The sequence below is a fragment of the Haliotis rubra genome, unplaced genomic scaffold (genome assembly GCF_003918875.1).
Source record: "Haliotis rubra isolate DU_JTF1 unplaced genomic scaffold, ASM391887v1 Scf25, whole genome shotgun sequence".
Lineage (NCBI taxonomy): Eukaryota > Metazoa > Mollusca > Gastropoda > Lepetellida > Haliotidae > Haliotis > Haliotis rubra.
In genome coordinates, this window is record NW_025766558.1 from 979,226 (window position 1) to 1,006,379 (window position 27,154).

Consider the following 27,154-nt stretch of genomic DNA (forward strand, 5'->3'; position numbering starts at 1 on the left):
TTGAATAACGAACCCAGTGCTGGTTTGTGTTTCGTTATTCAGAAACTGTGAATGGAACAGTTTCAGTGTATATATATATGACACCACTGCTATAGATATTCCATATTCCCGCTGCTAGCACGTTATTCGTTATTCGAAAGACGAATAACGAAACACGAAGCAGCTGCTAACTTCAGGCTGCTCATTAAGCAAAAGACAGAAGCTAGTCTCTATGGGAATGTTCTGTTCATCCTTGGCTGCCATTTTTGTACTTTGTCGGCCAAACTGAGTAAGCTTGACAACTACGTCACTAGGCTGGCAATGTCTATGTTTAAGACTAATCTTGGCCGCGTGACCGTAGCTATATGAATCTTGGTCCAGAATAGAGTTGGGAGTGGCATCAGGTCAGGTCTCACTGGGTGCCTATCTTGGGTTAGGTCCATTGTGGTTTTATCTGGCACATTTTTGACAACATATACTTTGTTGTGTTGTTATATTGGAAAGTAAAATTTACACTGATTAATTCGGCAGTGTCAACGGCTGTTGTCCCTCCAACAATTGAATCATGTGACATATTGTATATATTACAATAATATATTTCATGCCCATGTGAATTTATTGACTTAATATACCACATTTACATCGGACGTGAAACTATTTCTGATACAGCATATTCTAACCCCGTGTGAAGATATTTATGATATACCACAGGTCACACTACTCCGGGAAGCCGGGTGTGTCAACTGTCTAAGGTGCCATATATAAATATATAAATTGATATTCAACGATTATATATTTGGCAAGTGTGAACATAAAAGAACCTACACATATATATATAGTATGAGCAGAAATTATTGAGAATTTTAGGAATATGTTTAATTGGATTTCTAGTATAAACAACCTTGACAAGCTATCAAGTGCTTGCTTTCATTCAAGAGAGACAACTCAGTTAAACCTTTTCCCTTAGTTTGTGAAGAGTTATCCCCCTTTGTTTACTTGCTAGCAGACGACATTTTCAGTGATCCTCAGTATGGATAATTTAGAGAAGAGGAAGTTGATTTTAGAGTATTATAACAAGGACATCAGATTAGCTAAAGTGATTTCAAGTAGAACAGGCATCCCTTTGTCCACTGTTTATCGTGTTTTGAAAAATATTGCAAATGGATATGGCATTGAGCACCAGGGAGGCCCAGAAAATTGACTGTCGGTGACAGGAGGTGGCTTGGTATTCTTGTTTCTAAATACAAACGAAGGAGTTTAGAAAACGTAAGGCTGGATATGATTGATAGAGGAACTGTGGCTGTCTGTAAGGAGACAATTAGAACTGAGCTGCATGCAATGGGTTGGCAGAAAAGTCGAGGAATTCCATCACCGATCATGAAACCTGAACAAAAGGAGCGAAGGTTGAACTGGTGCTTACAGCATAGAAATGTTAATTGGGACAATGTGATTTTCTCAGATGAAAGTTCTGTGTGGCTGTTTCCTAATACACTGAAATTCTGGACCAAACAAACTGAAAAACCTGTGTATCAGCGCCCAAAGTACAGTCCGAAATTTAACGTGTGGGGTGGCATATCTGTGTTAGGGGCAACACCCCTCTGCGTATTTGAAGGGTATATGAACAGTGAGCGGTACACAGATATTCTCGAGGGACATTTACTTCCATCTGCCCACGTGTTCTTTGGAATTTTTTTGATTTTCCAGCAGGACAACGACCCAAAACATCGTTCAAATCATTCACAGGCCTGGTTTCGGACCCAAAATATGACAATATTAGATTGGCCAAGCTATAGCCCTGACCTAAATCCAATAGAAAATGTTTTGGGACTTATGAAGGAAAGTGTCAATAAGAAAAATCTGACAAATATTGCTGAAATGAAAGAAGAGGTGGTCCGATATTGGGACAGCATGGACCACGAGTTTGATCAGTAGTATGCCCCGCCGCATTGAAGCCTGCATTGCTGCCCATACTAACTGTTCACCACCTGTCTTTGAATCTGGAGTTATGTTCTGCCAATATTCACATTTAATATGTGAGTTATTAGTGAAAAAATAATAATACAATCTTAAATTCTCAATAATTTCTGGTTGTACTGTATATATGTCTTGTTATTCGTTGAAAATATGGGTTGTTGATGTGTAATAAGCATCAAGTTTTGTCTGATATAACTTCTTTTGTCATTTTTACACCTTGATGTCAATTATTACAACATGGGAAAATATTATGAATATTAAAAATTTAAAAATCATGTATGGCCATTTTGACTTTTTCTATGGCCATTTTCACTTTTTGATGTGGCCATTTTGACTAGGGGTTTGTGGCCATTTTGACTTTTTTGTGTGTGGCCATTTTGACTTGGATATTTTGTGGCCATTTTGAGATGTGGCCATTTTGACTAGGACTCACTATTTGCTGTATGGAGTTGTATCCCTTGAGTAGGGAACAGGTCAAAATGGCCACACAAAAAAGTCAAAATGGCCACAACCCCCAGTCAAAATAATAATTAACGGTGGTAAACATCTGCTTCTATTTGGATCTTCCTTCCCCCTTCTAACTCATATAACAGGAATATTGTCCAAAGTCGTGTAAAACCATCCCACTCATACCCCCTATAAAGTTACTGAGTTCATATACTGTACATTACATTGTGATAGAGATATGATACCTATCACACCCATACCATGACACCTGCGTATCCTACGTGCAGCCGGAAGTTATGAATAAACCATGTCATTTAAAAAGTGGTCAAATGTAACACAGGTTATTTGGGGGATTACACTTTTGCAGTAAAGTACAGGTTCTAGTACTATTGTTATGTTGAGTCCCATAAGGGATTCGAACCCACACTCAAAGAGTCATTCACCTAATCGCCAGCTCAAAATGTCAACGTTCTGTCCCATTAAGCACTGTGGTTTCCACAAATCTACCAAATGTCCGATTTCCATTTTTGTGGAAGCCACGGAATTTATACCTTACTGATAGAGTGTAATCCCAACATAACATATATTTTAAAAGCAAACTTGGACTAGTAACAATGAGTGATGGGATGTAGTGGTAGAACAAGCATTTCCATTATTTAAGAATATAACTATGGTCATAATATCAATCATTATTTTATTATAAAAACATAATCAACTCCTGTACACATTCCTGTGGTGAAACAAACACCTAAATACATGTATGCTGTTCTCTGTAGAAACTCACCTGGTGCTGATATGCAATGTACCAGCAGAAAAAGGTTTTCTGGTAGTCTGAAATTTGTATTCTGAGCTTGAACATCCTTGGATCATTGACATGTACCAGGGATAGGAATTTGGGTCACATGTGGATATCGCTTTACATAAGCATAAGAAATGAAACCCCTGCCCACTACCTGTGGAAGAAGGAATGAATGAAGTTAAAATCACCATCAGTGTCTGGAAGGAAAGGGACTTTATGTTGTCTAAAATAGAATCTTTGATGATATATAATCTATCATTGTACACATGACAAAGAATACGATCCTCAATCCAAGCATATTGTCCGATTCTTTCTGTTTGTATGGCTCAGGTACAAACTGGATAATAACTCTGTTAGTCACCGGTTATTTAGCCAGTGATTAGCTGGGAGATAAACACAATGTATGTTCAATGTAGAGCTGTTTCCTCTCTATGTCACAGTGCTGCACTTACAACACAGAATAGTTATCTCCCTATGGAGCACACAAAAAACATTCTTTGTTAGCAAGGAAGTAATTGATGCAGCAAAAAGTATGGTGATGGTCACGTCCAGTGATTGACATCATTAGCTAAGTGGTGTTTCCTGTTCAACACTTACTGGCAAGCAAAGTATTGTAGGAGTCACAACTAGACAATTTGGAACTATCATGTGTTGTTTTTCCATCCTAAAACGACTCACTTATAAGGATGGAGAATGACAGTCTTTCCCTGACTTTTACAGTGTATTTATCAAGAAGTAGCCAACGCTGTAAGTGAAGAAAGTTAATATTAGGTTTAATTATAGCGATATATCCTGATATGTGTTGGCGTAATGAAATATGTATTGCAATATATTGTGAAAGTGTAACACATGGTTTAAGGCAATGGAATTACTGTTTCCTTTCTTTTGAAACAATGCCACATGCCACTGTCAGGATGTGATTGTACAAGAGATCGATTGAAAATGACTCCAAATTGTTTATCCCTACAACGAGTGCCGATACCAATCTACTATTTTGTTCATCTATATGGTTTAAAAGTCACGCAAATGCAACTATATGACCAATAAACTATTCTCAAAACTATAAATGTATAATAATATAAAGGATATACAAATGTTAATCGTATTTTTTACTTAATCACGAAAATTACCAATCATGGTCACAGAAATTGCCGATCGTATCAGGTGAACTGGTTCGCGAAAAGTGTACCGCAATATATCGTATTGTCAATTTGTGAAGTTCAAATTGCAATATACCAGATAACCGTATTATCGTCCACCCCTAGTGAATATATCATGCTGTCATTTAAAGCTAACAATCATTTGCCACCCTATAGATACATCAATATGGACAGAAAAATATCAAAATAAAAACATATCAAAAGCCTTAGTCATAAATCACTTGGCTAACAACCACTTGTCACCCTACAGATGTATTAATACAGATGGAAAAATATGAAGCAATTATACTGACATATCAAAAGCCTTTGTCATGAATCAGTTGACTTAAACTTTTTTGTAACTGGCATATCCTGGTCTGAACCATCAGACACTACCACCTTTCCATCCTCTTCCGGAAATGTCTGGCCTGGCTTCAACACCTGGCGTACATTAACATTGATACGAGAAGTCTTAAGAAAAACTTTTAATGGTTTCCAATTCATTCTTGTCATCTCCTGACTGATAGAAGTGTCCATGTCACTTGATGAAGCTCTGTTCATGTCATCAACATCAGTTTTTGAAAGAGTTTCCTCAGTCTGGTTGTTCCAGTCCAGGTACGAAGGGTTTGTGGATGCAAGTATCCGAGGAACTGCATGATACGCCATCCTGGACTCGCCGCCCATCACACAGATGTCACCACTACGCAAGTACATAGCTGATGGTGGTGTGGCCTTTGTCTTTCCTCCCAGGAGAAACACAGCATCTTGACCAAAGCTAGATGAAGTGTGAAACAGGATCTCGGTTAGTTACGTGAATTACTTGCAATGATAATGATAATAGTGTATGTTCAGATATTACCTTTTTCACAAAAAGAATGCACACAATCAGCAAGGTCACATATTTCATCCTACCATCAGTTTAGTGTATTCCTAAGACAAATATTTGGTTCACTATAGGTTTCTGAAAATTCTCTGTGACTAGGCTGACTGTCCTTTAGCATCCCAGGGTGTCAGAGGCTGCTCAGGCATCGGCGGATCCAAGTGGGTTCAGGGGGTTTGAATCCCCCATCCCTACCTTTGTAAATTCCTGGATCCGCTTATGTCAGGTGCCCCTTTTAGCCCAGAATCAATAATATAAAGATCACCATGATGAAACTTTACATATTATATGTCACGAACCAACAGACCAATACACTATGAATGTAGCAATACAGACAGACCTGACAGACAAGAGTGGAGCCTCTTGGTCCAACTCCAGTGATCTGTGTGTCCAGCTAGGGTTGAGTCCATGTGGTAATAGTTGACAATGGCAGCCTCTGGGCTGAAGTCTTTGTAGCCCAGTGCCTCAGCTATACAGGAGGACAGGACACCCAGGTCAGCAGGGAACTCACTGTGCTGGTCAGCGTAGTACTTCTGGAAGTATGTTAAACACACAATGAAGTACAGGGAGGAAGTAAATACAAGCTTGGGATGTTGTACTCATCATTATCAGTTAGGAACAATTCAGCTCAAATTTGACAGGGCGGTGGGGTAGCTTAGTGGTTAAAGCATTTGATCATCACGCCGACAACCTGGGTTCGATTCCCCACATGGGTACAATGTACGAAGCCCATTTCTGGTGTCCCCTGTCGTGATATTGCGGAAATATTGCTAAAAGCAGTGTAAAACAATACTCACTCACTCAAATTTGAGAGTTTAAAATGAGTTCCTGATCACCAAGTGCCTCCAGTCACATTAAGATATGCATAACACATAGGTATATTATCAGAAACCTTGACTCTGGCAGTCGGGTCCACTAAATGTTTGTGTCTCAGACTGTCTATGATGAGAAATGGCTACTTTATCACAGCATGAATGAAATAATTATCATTAAATCTCTCAATACTGTATAAACTGTAAATGTGCACATCACATATTTGCAACACAGGACTCTGTAACAGCACTGTAACTTACCTTGGCAGTCCAGTCATAGTGATAGCCCAAAGTGACCCATCTCAGTTTCATCAATAAATCATTCTTCTGCAACTCCTGGCTGTAACACAGGGATCATAGATCATAAATCAGAAACTCCACCATGTTGTTTTAATAATGAAGTAATGGTTACTGCATCATAATAATATTTTTTTCTGTCTGCACCACTAATGTCTTGTCAAGCACTACATAATCCTTATGGTTGGGGCTTAATACAGCCTGGAATAATTCCAATTACTTTATTCACACAAATCTCACATTATGAGAAAACGTCATAGTTGAAACAGGCTGTACCTTCATGTTCATGATGTTTGAAATTACAACCTCATGATTCTTTAATGCATTGATGAAAAGAGCACAGCAACAACATTCCATGGAAAATGATATATAGTTGAACACATGTCATTGAGCAAAATATCATAGTTAAGGATCATGTAAAACACTGTTTATTCGAGGGGACAGTTATCAACCTAACTGATTCAAGTTAACTGAAACAAAATAAGCATATAACAAACCTGTCTTGCTTGGCAAAATCATCAAATATTTTGGCAGTTTGACTTGGCTCCACATGGGGGTCTAGGTTGGTGACATTAGGAGGCAGGTGGTAGTCCTGTAAACATCGCTTGATCCAGTAGCGTTGAAACCCAACTTCAAACGGGTTTAGAATTACCACAAAACCTGTCACATATACACAGAGATCAAATAAATCACTGGCAGAAACACAATCCCTTCAACCAAACTGTACATATGAATTATATTGCCTAGAAAAGTCATTATAAATTTGAGCTGTTCAACATATATTGCAGAAACATATTGATTTATGACCTAATAAATCTTATGAAATACAAATGAAGTTAAAATATTATAAAGTGATACTAGTTGTAGCCACAGATATTTCAGAGTGATATAGTGAGTGGGTGAGTGAGTTGAGTTTTAGGGTGAGGTGAGGTGAAATTGGGTTTTTACGTCGTACTTGAGAATATTTCGCTCATATGACGATGTGCATGCGTGTGTATGTGTATGTGTGGCTGCTTGTACTAGTCCAGACTGAAGCTGGTTTTATAGTGCTAGCCCACTGAGATACCATGCCGCAGTGAAGCATGAATACCCAACTCAGACACATTATACTGACTCCGACCCGACCAGTCCTTGTTGTACCCATTAATGCCGAGCGTCAGGCAGGGACCAACAAGTACCATATTTTAACGTCTTATTGTATGACGAGGTCGGGGATCGAACCGCGACCTTCTGCTCTCCGGGGGGATGCTCCAACCACTACACCACGGAGGCGGTCTTGAGTTTTAGGGGGCTTGGAACAGTGTTCCAGTTATATCCTGGTGTTCAGCTCCAGTGAATCCTACCTGGGTGCTTGTTGATTGTGAAGGCCTGCCAGTTTGTCACTGGTTTCAGTCCAAGTGGAAGAGGGGTAGCTGGTCTGTGAAGTGCAACTTTAGACACCTGCATTAATGTAGATATCAAACATTAAAAACATCCACTGATTAGTATTAAAGGTTATATTTAGGCCAAATGTGCCCTGTTGCAGTAGTTTGTTATTTTTGTTTGTTTCATAATAATATCAATTTATCATACAGGCCTGAGTCTTAGAAAAATTGTAGGACTGTATAATGACATTCCAGTCAAGGATCTTAGCTACTGGAGGTCACATGCGATTTTAATCTCAAGTAGTTCAACTTTTTGTTTCATTTGGCAATAGTTCATGATAACATGTTGAATCTGAATGAATCACATACAGTAACAATAATTACATTCTGCACTGAAGTGCATTCTGTTTAAGCAAACAACACTGACTATGAGTGAGTGAGTGAGTTAATATTTAACGTCACATCGGCAATATCTCAGCCATATCGTGACGAGAACATTTTACATTGAAATGGAATATGTGTATATTATAAAACCTGTCATCGAAGGACAGTAAAACAACTAGAATATCACAATTACATTTAAAACTAGTGTGGAAGGTTAAAACTAATAACACTATTTGGAAAATACAATATAAAAACACACTGACTATGAAAATCATGTTATACTATTACCTTTATCATTATGTTTGCCAAACGTTGGTGAAATATATTCCACATTAAGGCTCTATATTATTTTATTTATTTGTAAATGATTGGCACACAGCCATACAATGGGGACGGGGAGCCTGAAAGTTTGGTGTAACAGCAACTGAGAAGATGATGTCCCACACAGAGAGCTATTATGAATTTATGATGTACTCACTTGGGCAGAAATTGTATTGCAATATCTCTTAAATTTTTGCAATATAACACAATATGAAAATCAGGGCAATATCCAGCCCTACTTGCCACAACAGTGCACACTACCAGTACGCATGCTTCTTATTAAGAACACCATCACACAGCTCTTGAGCATGTACTTTGAACATAAAATGAGAAAAAATGCTATGCCTTGACTTCGTCAATAACATTTGTATCCGTAAAACATACACACGAAGAAGAATCAAATTTGTGTTACATTATGCAGTAGTGGTATAAACAGAAATCATAGTTGTTTGCTGATAATAATATGTGTGAGTGAGTGAACGAGTGAGTTTAGTTTTATGCCACTTGTAGCAGTATTCCAGCAATGTCATGACAGGGAACACCAGAAATGGGATTTACACATTGTTCCCTTGTGGGGAATCGAACCCGGGGTCATCGGCACGATGAGCTAACACTTTAACCACTAGGCTACCCCATCGCCCATATGAAACTGTACTCTAATGTGATCATAAATACAATTCCTTATTAAGTCACTTAAGATATCAAAGTGATTTGTGAATTATGCAACATAACATGTTTTGTTCTGTAGCTACAGAAGATTATGCCTGTGGGAGTTATAATCAGCTTACGCAGCTTTAAGCCTTGTGGTGGGTGGAAAACCACATAAAGCGAGTGAGAGTGATGGGCTTCACACACTGATCCGCATGGGGCATTGAACCTAGTTGTGCAATTACATATATGTCGTGACAAGTAGGATACAGTAAAATGACAACAAATCCCCAGTAGGTCCATATATGGTTGATCAAAAGGATGAGGTTTGGCCCATTCTTCTGTGGCCGATCCCTGAACATGAAGCTGTCTTAACACATATCATCATTAAATGTCTCACCTCTGCACTGCTTGAGTTTGGTGAGTTCAAGCTGTTTTCATTTGTTAACTTCTTGAAGTCAATCACACTGGTATATTGTGGAGGAGGATTCCTTGCCTTGAAATACTTGAAGCTGAGTCGGAAGTGATCTGTTCCCTCTGTCATAGCTGGACATCTGACAAAACAATGACACATATGAAATGGCTATTAGGACTTCTTTTGTCGGAGACAAAATAGTCACTCTTCTTGTATATGAAACAGCTACAATTCAGATTTCATCCCGTGACAACTACCAACATACCATTCCACTATCTGTTGCTATGGTAACTGTGACAATTTATGTCAAACAGTTGTTCTAGATGCAGTGGTTCTGTTTTATGTGATCTTTATGTATACATAATATTTAGACTACAACTGCTCTGACATCATCTGGGAAAAGCTTTTGTTTCATACAATGGCATTTCATTACAGTAGGATTTACTGTATTTTTTTATTTATGTATGCTACTTATTACAAATACAAGCATACTGGTTCCTGAAATAAAGCATTTATGTTGCTGAAAATGTCTTATTTTGTTCATTACACAACCTGTCCCTCAACGGGATGATTCCAAGCGATTTCCAGGAAAAGGGCCCCTTCGCGCCTTGTGTTCTTGCACGCCAAACAGTTTGGTTTTAAAATGCTTATCAGTCGTGCTAGAATTAGAAGATAAAGCTACTCTGTTTTCATTTTTGCGGTCCTTTATCGTTGATGTAAGACCGCTAAATGTTTAATTTAAAAACCGAATGCATCTTCTAAATGAGGTGAATACATTATACACAGTTTATGATGAATACAGGGTAATGAATGCAAACATTTTCTTAAAAAGAAAATATTAACCAGTCAGCAGTTGATGATGCACTGTTCATTATTTTCAGTGAAACAATAACAAAATATCTTATTTGACACTGCTGACAGTGTTAATGTATCACAACAATACTATCAAACTAAACACATATGACTGTTAATAGCATATCATGCCTGGCCTGGATATATTCCATATTTATTATGCTTTGATAAATAACAGATGAATCCAAGCAAAACAAAACCTCATATAATTATTGTAATATCAACAAAAAGATAAATACATGTGGTTTGATTCACTGAATATAGAATATTACAAACAAAAAGATAAATACAATAGTATAGGAATCCTAAACATTTACACATAACAAAGAACACAATATAATAATTACAATATATAAAATTATCCAAGCAAGCTCTTTCATTGAGGGTAATATCATTATGTACAGAATAAAAAATTTGTTTGAGTGGCATTCTAGAAGTTGGTGGTATGGGGATGACAAGACTTTATGGATGATCAACTTCTCTATTTGTGACAATGGCGATGTTTAGGAATAGATTCTTATACCGTGCTTGAAAACGGTATAAGAATCTATACCGAAACGTCACCATTGTCAAAATAAAGAAGTTGATCATCCAGAAAGTCTTGTCATCCCTAGAATAATAAATATTAATATCATCTTCAGATTAGTAATTCCAAACGACATGGTTTTGATAACAAAGACCTAGATTGGAAAATCATGTTTTGACCAATTTCACAATTGGAAGATATAGCAAAGACTGTCTATGTTTTGATAACAACAAATTATCATGAATATATATGTAAAATCTGTGTGCATTTATTAATTCTTTAATAATCTATGTACATTACATCAAGTAACATTTTGTAAATTTCTAAATTCTGTGAAAGATTCTGTACAATGATATTGATTATCCTACCTATTCCAGTCCAAACTAACAGACAGCAAAAATACTGTTTTTAATAGTTGTGTCCAGCAAATAAAATTCTGGAGTATGTTGGATGATCTAGTATAATATATGGAAGTTGCAGATTCAGTGGGATTATGTCTGATAGATATGATGGCAAACATTTTATGGAAAAAGACACATTTTTTATATTGCCAACGTTTATTTAAGGATAAAAAACCAGTGTCAGTGAATAACTCACGGCTATAACAGATCCACATATGGACTTAAGCACATCCAGATGTAAATTGTGCAAGAGAAGTACTTGATTCTTTGTACAGTGGTTTAAATATGATCACAATAATTACTTAATCTAGGTAAGATGAAAGAGGCATACAACATTCAGACAGATTTCTTTTCAGACAAGTCTTTAAACTTCTAAAACAATTATTCACTGGTAAGAACAAACATTATGAATGAACAACTTCTTTATTCAGGTGACGCGACATGTCATTGTGAAGCAGGTATGAAGCAGGTGGAAACAGGGTTATATATACTGTATCGAAATGTCACATCACCGGAATAAAGAAGTTGTTCAACCATAAAGTAAAATTTAATAACATGTCAGGAAAGCCAGATTTAGACATTTTCTAGAAAATAGAATTGATTCTGTGAAGCATGACTTTCCAAGTTTAGCCCAGTTAACTATCACTTGTAAATCTTCATTCAGATATATTCTTCATGAGATATGATCATTGATAATATATAATATGTAAAGAAGCCATCCATATCTTCACAACGATAAACAAGAACCCCTTAATTCCACATACTTTTAATTTATGTAATAATCCCTTAGGCCAAGCTCTGTTGAAGGCTTTACTGCTATGAGAAATACTGCTCTAACTTTTGTTACCACTGTCAGTTGCCTTGGCTTTAAAATTATACAAATAAGTAAGTTGACATGATGCTGAGGCTTTAAAATTATACAAATAAGTAAGTTGATATGATGCTGAATCACCCTGTATAAATCCACTGTAAAATTATATTCCATACATGTTTAAAAACACTTTTCTCAAACACTTTGGACAAACAACTGGTAAGGGCTAGGTTTCAGGATGCAACAGTGATGCCATTTGATACTCGGTGATGCACAGAGATGAAATGGAAGTCAGTCACCATTTCCTTCCACACATCCCTTTCATCAAAACTGTATATGAAACAAGTCTAGATTTGTTCTTAAAGTGGCATTTAGAAGCTGGTATGATGAAGAGCACTTTTTTATGGATAGATAACTTCTGTATTGCAACAGATGTGATGTTTCGGTGTAGATCCTTGTAGATCAAGCAAATCATACACAACATATGCAACAAGGAGAAATATAGATACATAATTTCATAAAGGTATTTCAGTTTATACAATTGAAGAGGTTGACGTATCGATACAGTATGTTGATATAAGGGAGCCTGTTGTGATTACAGAGATGATTGAAGCCAGATGGAAAAAGGATTGGTTAATCTTTATTGGCCGTGATTAGTTGTAGGGATGTAATAACCTTGATCTATGTTGATTGCCGGGCTAAGACTAGATTTTCTTCACGTTCTGAAACCCATAGCTCACTAGGACTCCTTCTAAATTTAAATGGAGTTATTTGTTGTTCTCAAAAATAAATATTCTGTGACACTAATAGACAGTCTACCGTAACACCAGCTTTAATGTTTGCATGTGTTGGGGCAACTATAGCCGAGAGCCGCGATGCGATGCAGGGTCATGTCTTGACTGTATAGGACCGCATCGCGGCTCTCGGCTAGGATTTGTCTAGCTGTACATCGACTACAGGCTACAGTATCACGTGGCCACGTTAATCCCACCCACTGTGTCACGGGGTAGTGAGGATAAACAACTCTAGTCAAATACAAACCCTATAGAGCTGCTTGGAAAAGCTTGGATATTGTTATAAAACTTAAATACAGATGTTCACAGGGTTAATAGTCTTGATAGCATTTCCCGGTCCCTAAAATATCGTCTGCAACAACATCCGGTATGTGATATGCAAAAGAGAACACTATTAACGGAACCCGCTTGGTCAATTTGGAGAATTGTTTCAAAGAGAGAAATGCATATACCTCACAAATATAACTTTTGGGCCTATCTTTAATCACAAGGACAACATATGTATACTTTAAAATATATAAGTTTAAGCCATAGTTTATTTTGACATTTTGGTTTTTACAAGTTGCCTCATACCATGCCGACTTTTTAATCAACTCAAGGGAAGTAAGCAGGCGCGACTTCCTCACAACTGCAACACGTCGCCCTAAAACTATAAAACCAACCAACTCACAATTGAGTTATCATCCAGAGACGATGTAAATATTACACATATATCGGCGTGTAGTCTCTGGTTTGACAAGCGTTTTCATACTAATTAAAATATGCGCCAGGTATTGGTTTAAATGTGCCTCCAATTGAACCTGACAATGAGAGGATCATCTAGTTTAGTGTGTAACATGTTTTTGGCCTCTTCCTGTGACATCAGGGGAGATGGGTTGGCCTAGTGGTTAAAGCGTTCGCGTGTCAGAAAAATGTAGCGCGAATCCCCAGCACATAGGGTTATTAGGGCTGGGACAGGTAGGGTGGGCAATGGACCAGGAGGCATTGTGCTCATGTGACTAATATATTAATATACTTTCATGATTAAAATGTTGTATTGTGTTTGAAGATTTAGACATAATGTACAGTCACTTTTTTAATATATACAAGATAACGAAAAACTCGAAATTTTAGCCTCCGACCCGAAGAATATATTGCCATTTCTTGCAAATTTGATGTCAGGAATTATCATAACGGATACCCGGGTAGGGTAGGGTAATAGTGGGTGGGGTACCCGGGTAGAAAATTTGGACCCGTCCCAGCCCTATGGGGTATCATGCAAGAAACTCGCCACCTATGAGTAGCTACTCCAAGTATGTGTAGATTCATAGACTGTCTAACTAATCACTCTCCACAGCAGAGAGTCTAGGTAAGCCATATTTAGACTTCCATCGTCATAGCAATAATGGTTAGGGTAGCTAGGGCGGGCATGCATGACGATCGCCCGTTTTAACTATAAGGCTGCCCCACCGCCTTCGCAGTTCATGGAATCAGAACCGAATAACTAAAGGTCCAAAGAGGCACTGAATGTAAGTGATGACCTACTCGGCGAAACCCACAAGCACAGTCACCGTCCCGGAAGACATGGTTCATAATCGGAGGACCTTACATGGTACACTGAGATGCTGATCCATGTACGCAATCAGGCCAAACTACGACTCAGCTCCCCAGGCTGTGTGAATGTGATGAGTTTGTTAATAATGGAATTATTCAGACGCTACATTAAACCCGATACAACCTAATCCATTCGCGTCTCACAGTAATTAAGGAAGGTAGACTTGAGTTGTATTTGCAGGTCCTATTATGTATTAGCACTGTTCACTTAAACATAGGCTGTAACCGGCACCGTATGCATGAGGATGTTATCAGTACATGTCTGCCGTGAGGCGAGGAGATGGATATTGCTCTACATGAATGTTTTATGGAGAATGCAGCAGCTCCGGTCCACTCCGCGAGCTTTATGATACATTATATACAGGGAGGTTGTTTATTGCAGCAGTGAGCATTACTCCAGCTCAATCAGACTGATCGTGGACGAGAAAATATTCCTGTAACACAGTTTGTACATAACAAGGGTAGACTGACGCTTAGTCCCTGAATATATATAATTTTGATAGTAACAAATAAACCCATTTATATTGAAAAAGCGCTCCAGTGAGTTGGGAGATTCATTTAGCGCTTTATCATTGCAGGGATAACTAGGCAGTATGGAAAATAATATGGTTCAGGGACTGTGAGACAGACTAATAGCAAAGGATGCACTGGTGAGACGGACATGCTTATATTGCTGAGATTAACAACAACCCCAGAGTGACAAATGATCACAACCGATGAAGCTTGGTGCACAAAGGTACCCCCATCTAAGCCGTTTTGAAAGTATACACATGTCGGGCATGTTCTGTTGATAGAGCTGTGATACTGTATGGTACAGGTCGACGTGATACATGCCACATTGTTTGTGTATATGTCGATATGGTACATCCTTTATGCTGTTGGCTATAGGCTGACGTGATCAGATGTTTTATTGTTGGCTACAGGTCCACCTGATAATGTCATACTGCTCGGTGCACGTGGACATGGCACATCCTGTATGTTGTTGGCCCACATGATATACATGTACATGTAGTTGTACACGTATTTCACACGGTGTTGATTTATACAGACAACAAACAAGGTGATATGCTTGTGTTATAGTGTATATAGACACAGACAAGAAACAAGGTGATATGCTTGTGTTATAGTGTATATAGAAACAATGCCTCCAAGCAGTACACACCTTTAGCCCTTATCATCAATGGACATAATCAGCATGCACATAAAGAACATCCCAACCGCCCTGCCATCAGTCACTCGCGATATATACACTGGTGGCCGCAAGTTAACAAACACCCATGGCCCTGGTAGACACACCACGGTCACTGGGTCAGCCTTGTATCGGCACTAATGTGTCATTAAACAAGACTTGCCCCTGCAGTTTGGTCTGTTATGCTTCACCCTTTAGGAGTCGCACCTTCCTTCTTCCCAGATTGAGACTATTACGATTCATGGCTTATCAATACGAGGTGGTGTCGATAGTGACGTAGGGCGACCATTTTGATAATGTAAGCGTGGTTATCCCCTGTGAGAGAATTAACATCCTTACAGACTGTAAAGTAGTTATTTCAAACAGAATGACAAAGTCTACCGTGAAAACGTGTCCATGGCAACCGTGGCACAATAGATCTACCAAGGTAACTTCGTGTGGTTTTCTAACGTCCTCGCGGTAGTTGACCAACTACGACACAATTGTGTTGGCTCTCGGAACCACTGGTTCAAGGTCACTATCGCCCTGCACAATGTTCCGTCTGTGAGTGGACACAATGGGTAGATGGTCCAAAACATTTGTCGTCTGCTGTCTGGAGTTGAACCTAGGAACCCTACTGTTTGCTAAAGGCGGTAACCGAAATGTGCTCCGCCTTCGCGTGAGGTAGGCTGGTGTGGTGCTGCGATCATTTTCTCGGAGCTTCTCAAAACTGGACCTCAGAAACGAGTAGTGGTCGTCCATTAGTGTGTGGAACCTGTCCATTGATTGACCATAGTCAACAAGACGTCCTGTCGCCTTCCCCTCCGTCTTCATCTGTTCCACCTTCCTCAACCGTCGTTGACGAGGATGCATTCGATCGATGACTGACTGAATCTCAGGTCTGAAGGAGGCCAGGTCTTCCCCGCCATACATACCAAACAGCAGCGTTTGGTGGTTAGTGAGGGAAGCTGCCTCGCGCTTCCTTCTTAAACACTTCTGTAGACCTCTCTTCTCCACCAAGGACTTCTTGATCGGGAGGCTTCGTTGCCAGCCCAGGAAGTCTTCCGTCTGCTTATGTCGATCGATGCTCTTGGCGAAGATGTCACTCCTCATCTTTATCTTCTCGTTGTGGACGATGATGTTCTTCCTGGCACGGGACACCTTGCGGTGGATGTGGCAGAGACGCTGGTCCCCCAGGGTGGGTATCTGACTCAGGTTCTCCATCTTGTGGGGGTTCTTGTCCTGCAGCTGCTGTTTCAGAACTTGTTCCCTGAAAGTAGTGAATGAGTGAGTGAGTGGTAGTTCTCACAGGGCAAAAAGACAGCTTCAGTGACAACGGTTTGGGAAACGAACCCGGATTGATTGGCAGATGGTTGTTTGACGCTGCATTCAGGAATAGTAAGGCTATATGAGGGATGTTTGTAAATATGGAGTTTGGAACAGACACTCCGGGGACTGACATCACGAGCATCCATCTACGCAATTTTGATATGATGCCATGCATTGACTAAGTCAGCGAACCTGACCACCCCGTCAGTCACCTCGAGCTCTAACCACCCCATCAGTCACCTCGAGCACTAACCACCCCGTCAGTCACCTCGAGCACAAACCACCCCATCAGTCACCTCGAGCACTAACCACCCGGTCAGTCACCTCGAGCACTAACCACCCCGTCAGTCACCTCGAGCACAAACCACCCCATCAGTCACCTCGAGCACTAACCACCCCGTCAGTCACCTCGAGCACTAACCACCCCGTCAGTCACCTCGAGCACAAACCACCCCATCAGTCACCTCGAGCACTAACCACCCCGTCAGTCACCTCGAGCACTAACCACCCCGTCAGTCACCTCGAGCACTAACCACCCCGTCAGTCACCTCGAGCACAAACCACCCCGTCCGTCACCTCGAGCACTAACCACCCCGTCAGTCACCTCGAGCACTAACCACCCCATCAGTCACCTCGAGCACTAACCACCCCATCAGTCACCTCGAGCACTAACCACCCCGTCAGTCACCTCGAGCACAAACCACCCCGTCAGTCACCTCGAGCACTAACCACCCCGTCAGTCACCTCGAGCACTAACCACCCCGTCAGTCACCTCGAGCACTAACCACCCCGTCAGTCACCTCGAGCACAAACCACCCCGTCCGTCACCTCTAGCACAAACCATCCCGTCAGTCACCTCGAGCACTAACCACCCCATCAGTCACCTCGAGCACAAACCACCCCATCAGTCACCTCGAGCACTAACCACCCCATCAGTCACCTCGAGCACAAACCACCCCATCAGTCACCTCGAGCTCTCACGACAAGCATGGGTCGGTAGGGTTCAATTCTAACCGGGGTCTTCACGGGGTTGACAAGAAAATGAACAGGAATGTAGACGACGACTGACATGTAGGTTTACTCTAAATACACAAATTGCGAACATCGTGCGTTAGTTGTGTTGTAGAAGATAATTCGGAGTTGTTTGAAAGTACCCTTGTGACCAACATACATAAACATCAGTATCAACGAGGCTTAATCGAACAGTTCATACATATAAACCATGACTGTGATTCACACAACGCTCTACTGTGTTGGTCTAGAGACGTCGTAATGACTCTCAGTCCCTAAGCCACACAACGTTCTACTGTGTTGGTCTAGAGACGTCGTAATGACTCTCAGTCCCTAAGCCACACAACGTTCTACTGTGTTGGTCTAGAGACGTCGTAATGACTCTCAGTCCCTTAGTCACACAACGTTCTACTCATAATGGTACATTTCGATTGTATTTGCTACATTACGCCATCCTATTTATATACCAGACCCATGTTTCACAACACGATATCTTGAACTACACAGGACAGTTTTGTTTATGAAGAATACTGTGGAAGTAAATCAAAATATATAATTTGAACTTACTGTGGAGGGACCTCCATTGTGTAAAGTATTACGAGCCCAACGGTGTGGTAACACTTTTTACATGCACTACGCCTTCACCCACACTCTGCCGTCATCTGTCTCAACTGTTGAACAGAGGCCTCAACAGCAGTCGGTGGAATTTTATACCTTACGAATGAAGTGATCCATATAAAGTTCATAATCTTACGATCTTATAATGACAATTGTGTTATTCGGACGGCGCATTGCTGTCCTCGCAAATCATCCCTTCAGCAAATCGCTGGGGGACCCCAAGTAGTTACCATATTTAACGGCAAGGGAGTGGCTGTTATATACAGTGAGACAGATTGATCCTACGGGGTGCTTCATGAATTATTGAAAACTTTTAGTGAGAGATTGCCCCGTTTTTCGTCAACGATATCGAGATTTTAATGGAATGTGGATTGTCAATGGGCAGAGTGTGGATTTCAGGTACATTGTAACTGTGACATTTTGGTCGCAAAGTGGTCTGTGGTGCCCTAACTCACTGCATTGAGTTTCCAGTTTTCGTGTTTGAATTCGAAGGTCCATGGTTTCCAGACAGGCTTCAACAACAACGCCTGATTTGACAGAATGATACCGGAGTATGTGGTCACAACTTTTACATGACCCTAAGCTGAAATACTATTCAGAACGGCTTTAAAACTACGTGCAAACTCAACTCGCTCAAAATATCACTTATAACCTTCCCTTTAAGCCTAGTCACAATGTCACGAGATTTAGATTGTCTTTTTCACCGTATTCTTATCCCATCAACCAACTTCCAACGAATGCTGTCACCATAACTGACCTGTGACCCATAGGGATGGCTATTGTACCCCCAATATTACCCCCCGGTGCCTGTAACGGCACACTACGGTAGTGAAGACATGGAGCGTGACTCGACTACGGATCCCCGAGTGTAACATGGTTCCTGGGACGGGGATTGTACAGGTCTGTTACACCTGACAGGGAACTCGATATCCGGAACGACTCAGAATGAATATGTCAGTTGTGTTGTTGTCTTAACGTCAGACAGGGGGAAACTAACACCAGTTAGGAAAACCTAGTGTAAAACTGTCAACGGGTCTCCCAGCACTCCAATACAATACTTGTCACAATAGTGTACTCATGTATGTAATAACGGTTTAATATATACCACACATGGTAGCTGGGAGTGATGTACACCACACAACGACTTCAGGTTGAATATACACCCCACAACGACTTCAGGTTGAATATACACCACACATTGACTTCAGGTTTAATATACACCACACATCGACCTCAGGTTTAATATACACCCCACAACGACTTCAGGTTGAATATACACCCCACAACGATTTCAGGTTTAATATACACCACACATCGACCTCAGGTTTATTATACACCCCACAACGACTTCAGGTTGAATATACACCACACAACGATTTCAGGATTAATATACACCACACATTGACTTCAGGTTTAATATACACCACACATCGACCTCAGGTTTAATATACACCCCACAACGACTTCAGGTTGAATATACACCACAGAACGACCTCAGGTTGAATATACACCACAGAACGACTTCAGGTTTAATATACACCACACATTGACTTCAGGTTTAATATACACCACACAACGACTTCAGGTTTAATATACACCACAGAACGACCTCAGGTTGAATATACACCACACATCGACCTCAGGTTTAATATACACCACAGAACGACCTCGGGTTGAATATACACCACAGAACGACTTCGAGTTGAATATACACTACACAACGATTTCAGGTTTAATATACACCACACATCGACCTCAGGTTTAATATACACCCCACAACGACTTCAGGTTGAATATACATCACACAACGATTTCAGGTTTAATATACACCACATTGACTTCAGGTTTAATACACACCACACATCGACCTCAGGTTTAATATACACCCCACAACGACTTCAGGTTTAATATACACCACAGAACGACCTCAGGTTGAATATACACCACAGAACGACTTCAGGTTTAATATACACCACACATTGACTTCAGGTTTAATACACACCACACAACGACTTCAGGTTTAATATACACCACAGAACGACCTCAGGTTTAATATACACCACAGAACGACTTCGAGTTGAATATACACCACACAACGATTTCAGGTTTAATATACACCACACATCGACTTCAGGTTTAATATACACCCCACAACGACTTCAGGTTGAATATACACCACACAACGATTTCAGGTTTAATATACACCACACATTGACTTCAGGTTTAATATACACCCCACACACATCGACCTCAGGTTTAATATCAGGTTTAATATACACCACATTGACCCACAACGACTTCAGGTTGAATATACACCACAGAACGACCTCAGGTTGAATATACACCACAGAACGACTTCAGGTTTAATATACACCCCACAATGACCTCAGGTTTAATATACACCACACAACGACCTCAGGTTTAATATACACCACAGAACGACCTCAGGTTTAATATACACCACACACCGACTTCAGGTTTAATATACACCACACATCGACCTCAGGTTTAATATACACCGCACATCGACTTCAGGTTTAATATACACCACAGAACGACATCAGGTTTAATATACACCACACATCGACCTCAGGTTGAATATACACCACACATCGACTTCAGGTTGAATATACACCACACATCGACCTCAGGTTGAATATACACCACACATCGACTTCAGGTTGAATATACACCACACATCGACCTCAGGTTTAATATACACCACACATCGACCTCATGTTTAATATACACCACACATCGACCTCATGTTTAATATACACCACAGAACGACATCAGGTTTAATATACACCCCACATCGATCTCAGGTTTAATATACATCACACATCGACTTCGGGTTGAATATACACCACACATCGACTTCAGGTTGAATATACACCACACATCCACCTCAGGTTTAATATACACCACACATCGACCTCAGGTTGAATATACACCACACATCGACCTCAGGTTGAATATACACCACACATCGATCTCAGGTTTAATATACACCACACATCGACCTCAGGTTTAATATACACGACACATCGACCTCAGGTTTAATATACACGACACATCGACCTCAGGTTTAATATACACCCCACAACGACCTCAGGTTTAATATACACCACACATCGACTTCAGGTTGAATATACACCACTCATCGACCTCAGGTTTAATATACACCACACATCGACCTCATGTTTAATATACACCACAGAACGACATCAGGTTGAATATACACCACACATCGACCTCAGGTTTAATATACACCCCACATCGACCTCAGGTTGAATATACACCCCACATCGACCTCAGGTTTAATATACACCACAGAACGACCTCAGGTTTAATATACACCCCACATCGACCTCAGGTTGAATATACACCACACAACGACCTCAGGCTTTCATGTGTATGGAATACCTACTTAGTTTTAGACGTAGTATACGTACTGTTAGACGTATTGTCGCTTTTATTAAGAACTGAACGAGTATTAAATGATGATGATATTGATTAATATGTGATTGACTGCCAATTCCCCTATCAGAGTTGTACCTCTTAGCCTTGCCAGGATACAAATAGGAGTTCTGGTTGGTCATCGCCATGTTCTTGCTGGCGTGTATCACCAAAGGGACAAAAGTTGAAGACCTGTATGTCTCTGGGCCTTTCCCAAACATGAAGCTACACGATGTATATAACTCAAATACTGTTCAAAGCGGAGCCTACTCAACCTGTGAATTAGGCTGAAGTTTCAGGTGGTCAGCGTTTACTGAGATGTACATGTCGCCGTTTTCATGAACCAACGGTATACCGGAGTGGCGATGTGCAAGTCGTTGCTGTAGTATGCGCATGGATCAACACGTCAATACAAAAATGTGTAACTCCACCAGACAAGGAAGTCACCTTGCGAGGAAAATTCTACAAGGAAACAAATATAAAGAGTATTTTCAAACAGCAGTTCCCTGAAAATACGTGCTGTGCATACCGTGGTACGTGATTGTCTAAATAACAAATCATTTCTAACTAAATTCGTATTTACAATCGACATTTCCCAGATCCGAGTGTTAGTCACATTGTAAGTCTTTGTTTTACCTCAGCATAGATTCATCGTCCATCGGACTGAACCGTGCCCCCTCACACAGACCAGATGAATGTACTTGGAGGTATTGTCTAATGATGTGAAATGTGTACGTGACAAACTGTGGTAATTTGGCTCAGGATAAAGCAAAGGTACCTCATGCTTGTCGTGAAAGCTGACAAACATGGCGATATGAGATGGGTGATAAAGCTCTGTCGCTTGGCTGACTGCGTGTTATCATACACCGATGTAGTGGTTCGACGCTGATGTTGTGAGACACTGGTTTGAGTGGTCCTGACTTGAAAATGCATAAGTCGCCGTATGAATAAAGATATGAGAAGGTCACGCTCGCCACACGATATACCAGTACATGTATATGGGTCAACATGCATGTAGCATTTTCCACTGTTTTTCTCCTGGGTAACGACAGTTGTGTCCCGGGATTGTCTCACAGTGATTGTGTCACGGAAGTTTTGCACGGTGGTTGTGTCTCGGTGGTTGTGCCCGGTGAATGTGTCACGGTGGTTGTGTCATGGCGGTTGCGTCACGGTGGTTGTGTCATGGCGGTTGTGTCACGGTGGTTGTGCCCGGTGAATGTGTCACGGTGGTTGTGTCATGGCGGTTGCGTCACGGTGGTTGTGTCACGGTGGTTGTGTCATGGCGGTTGCGTCACGGTGGTTGTGTCATGGCGGTTGCGTCCCGGTGGTTGTGCCCGGTGAATGTGTCACGGTGATTGTGTCTCGGTGGTTGTGCCCGGTGAATGTGTCACGGTGGTTGTGTCATGGCGGTTGCGTCACGGTGGTTGTGTCATGGCGGTTGTGCCCGGTGGATGTGTCCCGGTGGTTGTGTCACGGTGGTTGTGCCCGGTGGATGTGTCCCGGTGATTGTGTCACGGCAGTTGTGTCACGGTGGTTAGAGACATTATGAATGCACACAATCATCGGGTCGAAACTATGATTAAACGCCCAAGGGAGACAACTCTGCTCTTGCTAGTGTTCATGCGTCTTCGGCCGAAATCCTGTCCCTAGCCTAAGTTAAATGATGCTTGTCAAGTCTATATGTTCGGGTGGAAGCTGTCCATATTTTCTTTATGAACTAACACTGAGTATATATACATGAAAAATATATTTTTCATACTATTGAACTGTTACTATCCACCATAGCAAAGGAACCTCAATTTACCTTACTATCTGGATAAACTAACCCACTAGGAATAGATAATGGCAAACCTGAACGCAAAAAGAACAAATACACTACAGTTTCTTCCTTGAAATCTTTATTGTAGTGCTATAACTATGGTCGTAAGACGTTAACAGGATTCTGGCAGACAACCATCCAGAAATCCCATCTGTATCAATCACCGGACACAATGGTAATATCTGGTGTAACAACCTACGCCAACTGCAACAACATTCCTCCTCTTCCTCACTGACTGTTTCAGACTGTGAATTTGAAGTTGAGGCATTGCGTCCGATTCTTGATGGAGGGGTTGTTCCAATACATTAACATTTTGAACTGCAGGATTTCTCTGCTGTAATCTGCGATACTGATTGACTGAGTATGGTTTTACGCCGCTTTTAGAATCTGCGATACGCAATGCCCCAAACATTTATAGGATTGAGATATGGATTCCCGACAGACAAAGGTAGAGTTACTACCGCCTCTTGATGTAAGAAATCACCAACATCTCGTACACGATTTCGCCTAGTATTGTCGTCCATGAAGGCCGACCTTGTATTTAGAGGTCATCGAAATGTGGTACAGTGGGATGTAAGTGATATAATTGCCAATGTCCATTCAGTTTTTGTCTGATCATCACAATGTCAAGTTTACAGACATGTGTCACCCTACGGTTAGAAAAACATAGGTGTTGCGATACTTTTAGCATGTGCATATATTCCAGATTTAAAATGTAAGTTTCTGCTAGGTCGTGCCAGGGAGTCACCTTCAACTGTTGATACTGTTTCTAGCCATATGGTGGGTGAGTTTGCCTGAACGTCCGTATGAACAGTATGTCAGTAATGTTACGTAAGCTTGATGGGGGGGGGGACAGGAACTAGAAACCCGGCATACATGATCAAGGCCAATCTAAGAATGGAACCACATATGCATACACACGCCCTTGGCGACAGCACCAACTGTGCCCCCGTAGTTTACATCAGGCTGTGTAATGTCACAGGAAACGGAAAAAATGAACACACGCACGCACACATACCATGAGCACAGATGACTGCGTCATGAATCGAATTTCTTTTTCGAAAGAGTAGCTTGTGTCAGCGACTGTTCCAACAGAGTGGTGAAACCAATGATTGCAGGTACTTACAAACCAATGAATGTTATCATGCGGAGATTCAAATTCAGTCTGACAGCACGAGTGTTACAGCTTTAGGAGGAGTGAGTGAGTGGGAACCGATAGCTTTAGGAGGGGACTGCTGAGACGAAACACTGAAATTGTTGTTCTCAAAATATTTACTGTAACAGTAAACTTCGGTTATAACGAACTCAAAGGGAACCCTAGTCTTTGTTCGTTCTAACCCTTGTTCGTTGTACATATGTCGATAAAACTTTACAGCAAGTAGCCAGGACAGAAACTCCGTTCGCTATAAGCGAGTTCGTTATAACCGTAGTAACGACTTACCTTAGAAACACGCGCTGGCACTTTCATCCACGGAGTCGTCTGCTCTGTATTGAGTGGCGGGAGCGGGAGTTGCTCTGTGTGATGGATCCACTCGCACCAGTTCTGTACACCCTGTGGTTGGGTGAATGCCGTTTTTTTTTATCCGATTGTCATGACAGACTAGGATCGAGAAGCATTATTCACACCCGCTCCCAGAGAGAAAGTTGTTGTTTAAATGCAGCCACGGTTGAGGGGGCACTTTGTTCGTACATTCCCAGATAACTTGTTTCAGTGTCGGGTGGCCCAACACACGACGATTTTCGGATCAAGGGCTACCCCCGGAGTGCAGTTCGTGGGTTATCGGTAAACATCGGGGTTATGTGATCCCAATATTTACACAACAATCAACAACATTGTAATAGCATAATTCGGTTGGGGGCCGCCGTTTGAAAGTGATTACCGTCTTAGTGACACACGGTCAGAATTGTTAATTATATGTATTCATGAACTGATAAAGAAGCCGTATGTTCTAGTGTTATACAGGTGTTTAAGCATACGTTTTAGAGATATTGAAAGTGTTTCATTTGCGCATATACTATTAAGAAAGATTATGTATTTTCCACCTTTATTTACATGTATATTTCAGTGAAAAGAAATGCGGAAAACGAAATTGTCAACAAAAAAATACAATACATACTTCCTCGTTAACTTGACGAAGTTCTCATTTTCAGGAGAACAGAAAAAAAATGTTGAATGCTTATTTTAATTCGAAAGACGCAAAAACACAAGAAACTTTCAAAATCCAAACCACATCAACATGCACTGCTGGGTTTCTGCACATTTCTTCACGTTCTCTGCGTAAGCAGAATATTATTTCCTCCTTAAAACTTCCCTATTTTGCGTAACATGTTTCTTCCTTTCCTGACTACTCGGATGTATGGTACCGTGCAATGGTGGACTGTTGACGTGGTGGAACTCAGACACCCAGGAACAGAATCGCCCTTCAAAGACGTTGGTTGTGTACAATCCTGAACAGTTTAGTGGAATGTATATTTCCGGAAACCATTAATCCTAAGGCACGGGTGGGTACTTCTCAGTAAATATGAAATACTGACATTTTTCCCAAACAGAGACACCTTAGGAACCCACACTCAAAGCGTTTACAGTGGTCATACAGGTACATATGATATTGATTCACAAGTAACCTCATCATTAGATTTGACATAAATAATAACGTAGTTTGGTGGTGCCACAACACGGCTTTGTGTAACACTTCTCGGGTAGTTCAGTGAGCACGATGGTGGTACTACCGTCATATATGTCCTCATTCACTAAATTAAAAACATATGCTTTGCTTGTGTAAAACACTGTCTCCCTTTTGGGGAATCCTCGGGTCATTAGTAACCGTCGCTGGCAGCCAAAACCAGTTTCGTGTCCATGCATGTAGCAGAATTGGTCCGGTCTTCCACGTGTTACTCCCTGGTTGGGGCTTCCTGACGTATGCGAGGTCACCAGTAACCAGTGTTGATGTAGGGAACTGCAGCTACAACTCATCTGACGGCGTGTTATCAACTACTGTTTAGCCTGGTCTTGACTCGGCCCTGACGGTGTACAACATTCCCTCTCACTGTGTGGGGCGGGGCGGTAGCCTAGTGGTCAGAGCGTGTCCTCGTCACGCCGGGCGTTTGATGCCGCGCGTGGGTACAATATGTAAAACCCATTTATGGCGTCCCCCACAGTGATATTGCTGGAATATTGCAAACAGCGGTGTAAAACCGTATTCATTCCGATGCACACAACACCAAGCAGCCAGTCAATGTTGTTGATTGTTGTCAACTGTTACCTTGCAGAGATGTAAAGCCGGATGAGACATCTTAAAATAAGGGAAGCTATG

The 27,154-nt window shown here is 41.0% G+C and overlaps 2 protein-coding genes across 3 annotated transcripts; both read right to left on the reverse strand.

The window, feature by feature from the left end:
- Positions 1-3,077: 3,077 nt before the first annotated feature.
- On the reverse strand, positions 3,078-12,998 carry LOC124279373 (nucleic acid dioxygenase ALKBH1-like). Its single transcript, XM_046715186.1, is given in 8 exon segments — positions 3,078-5,113; positions 5,559-5,595; positions 5,598-5,751; positions 6,292-6,370; positions 6,825-6,987; positions 7,671-7,767; positions 9,445-9,598; positions 12,869-12,998. Coding segments are annotated over 8 exon segments (1,155 nt in total). The 5' UTR covers positions 12,895-12,998; the 3' UTR covers positions 3,078-4,668.
- A 2,703-nt stretch (positions 12,999-15,701) lies between these two features.
- Positions 15,702-25,715, reverse strand: LOC124279296. 2 transcript variants are annotated; one of them, XM_046715109.1, is made up of 2 exons: positions 25,282-25,715; positions 15,702-16,874 (listed from the first exon to the last, which is right to left on the reverse strand). In XM_046715109.1, the coding sequence occupies exon 2, from the start codon at positions 16,826-16,828 to the stop codon at positions 16,097-16,099; it is 732 nt and encodes a 243-aa protein (XP_046571065.1). In that variant the 5' UTR covers positions 16,829-16,874; positions 25,282-25,715; the 3' UTR covers positions 15,702-16,096. The 2 variants fall into 2 exon arrangements, with proteins under 2 accessions (XP_046571065.1, XP_046571064.1); XM_046715108.1 differs by lacking the exon at positions 25,282-25,715 and adding an exon at positions 18,512-18,713.
- Positions 25,716-27,154: the final 1,439 nt, after the last annotated feature.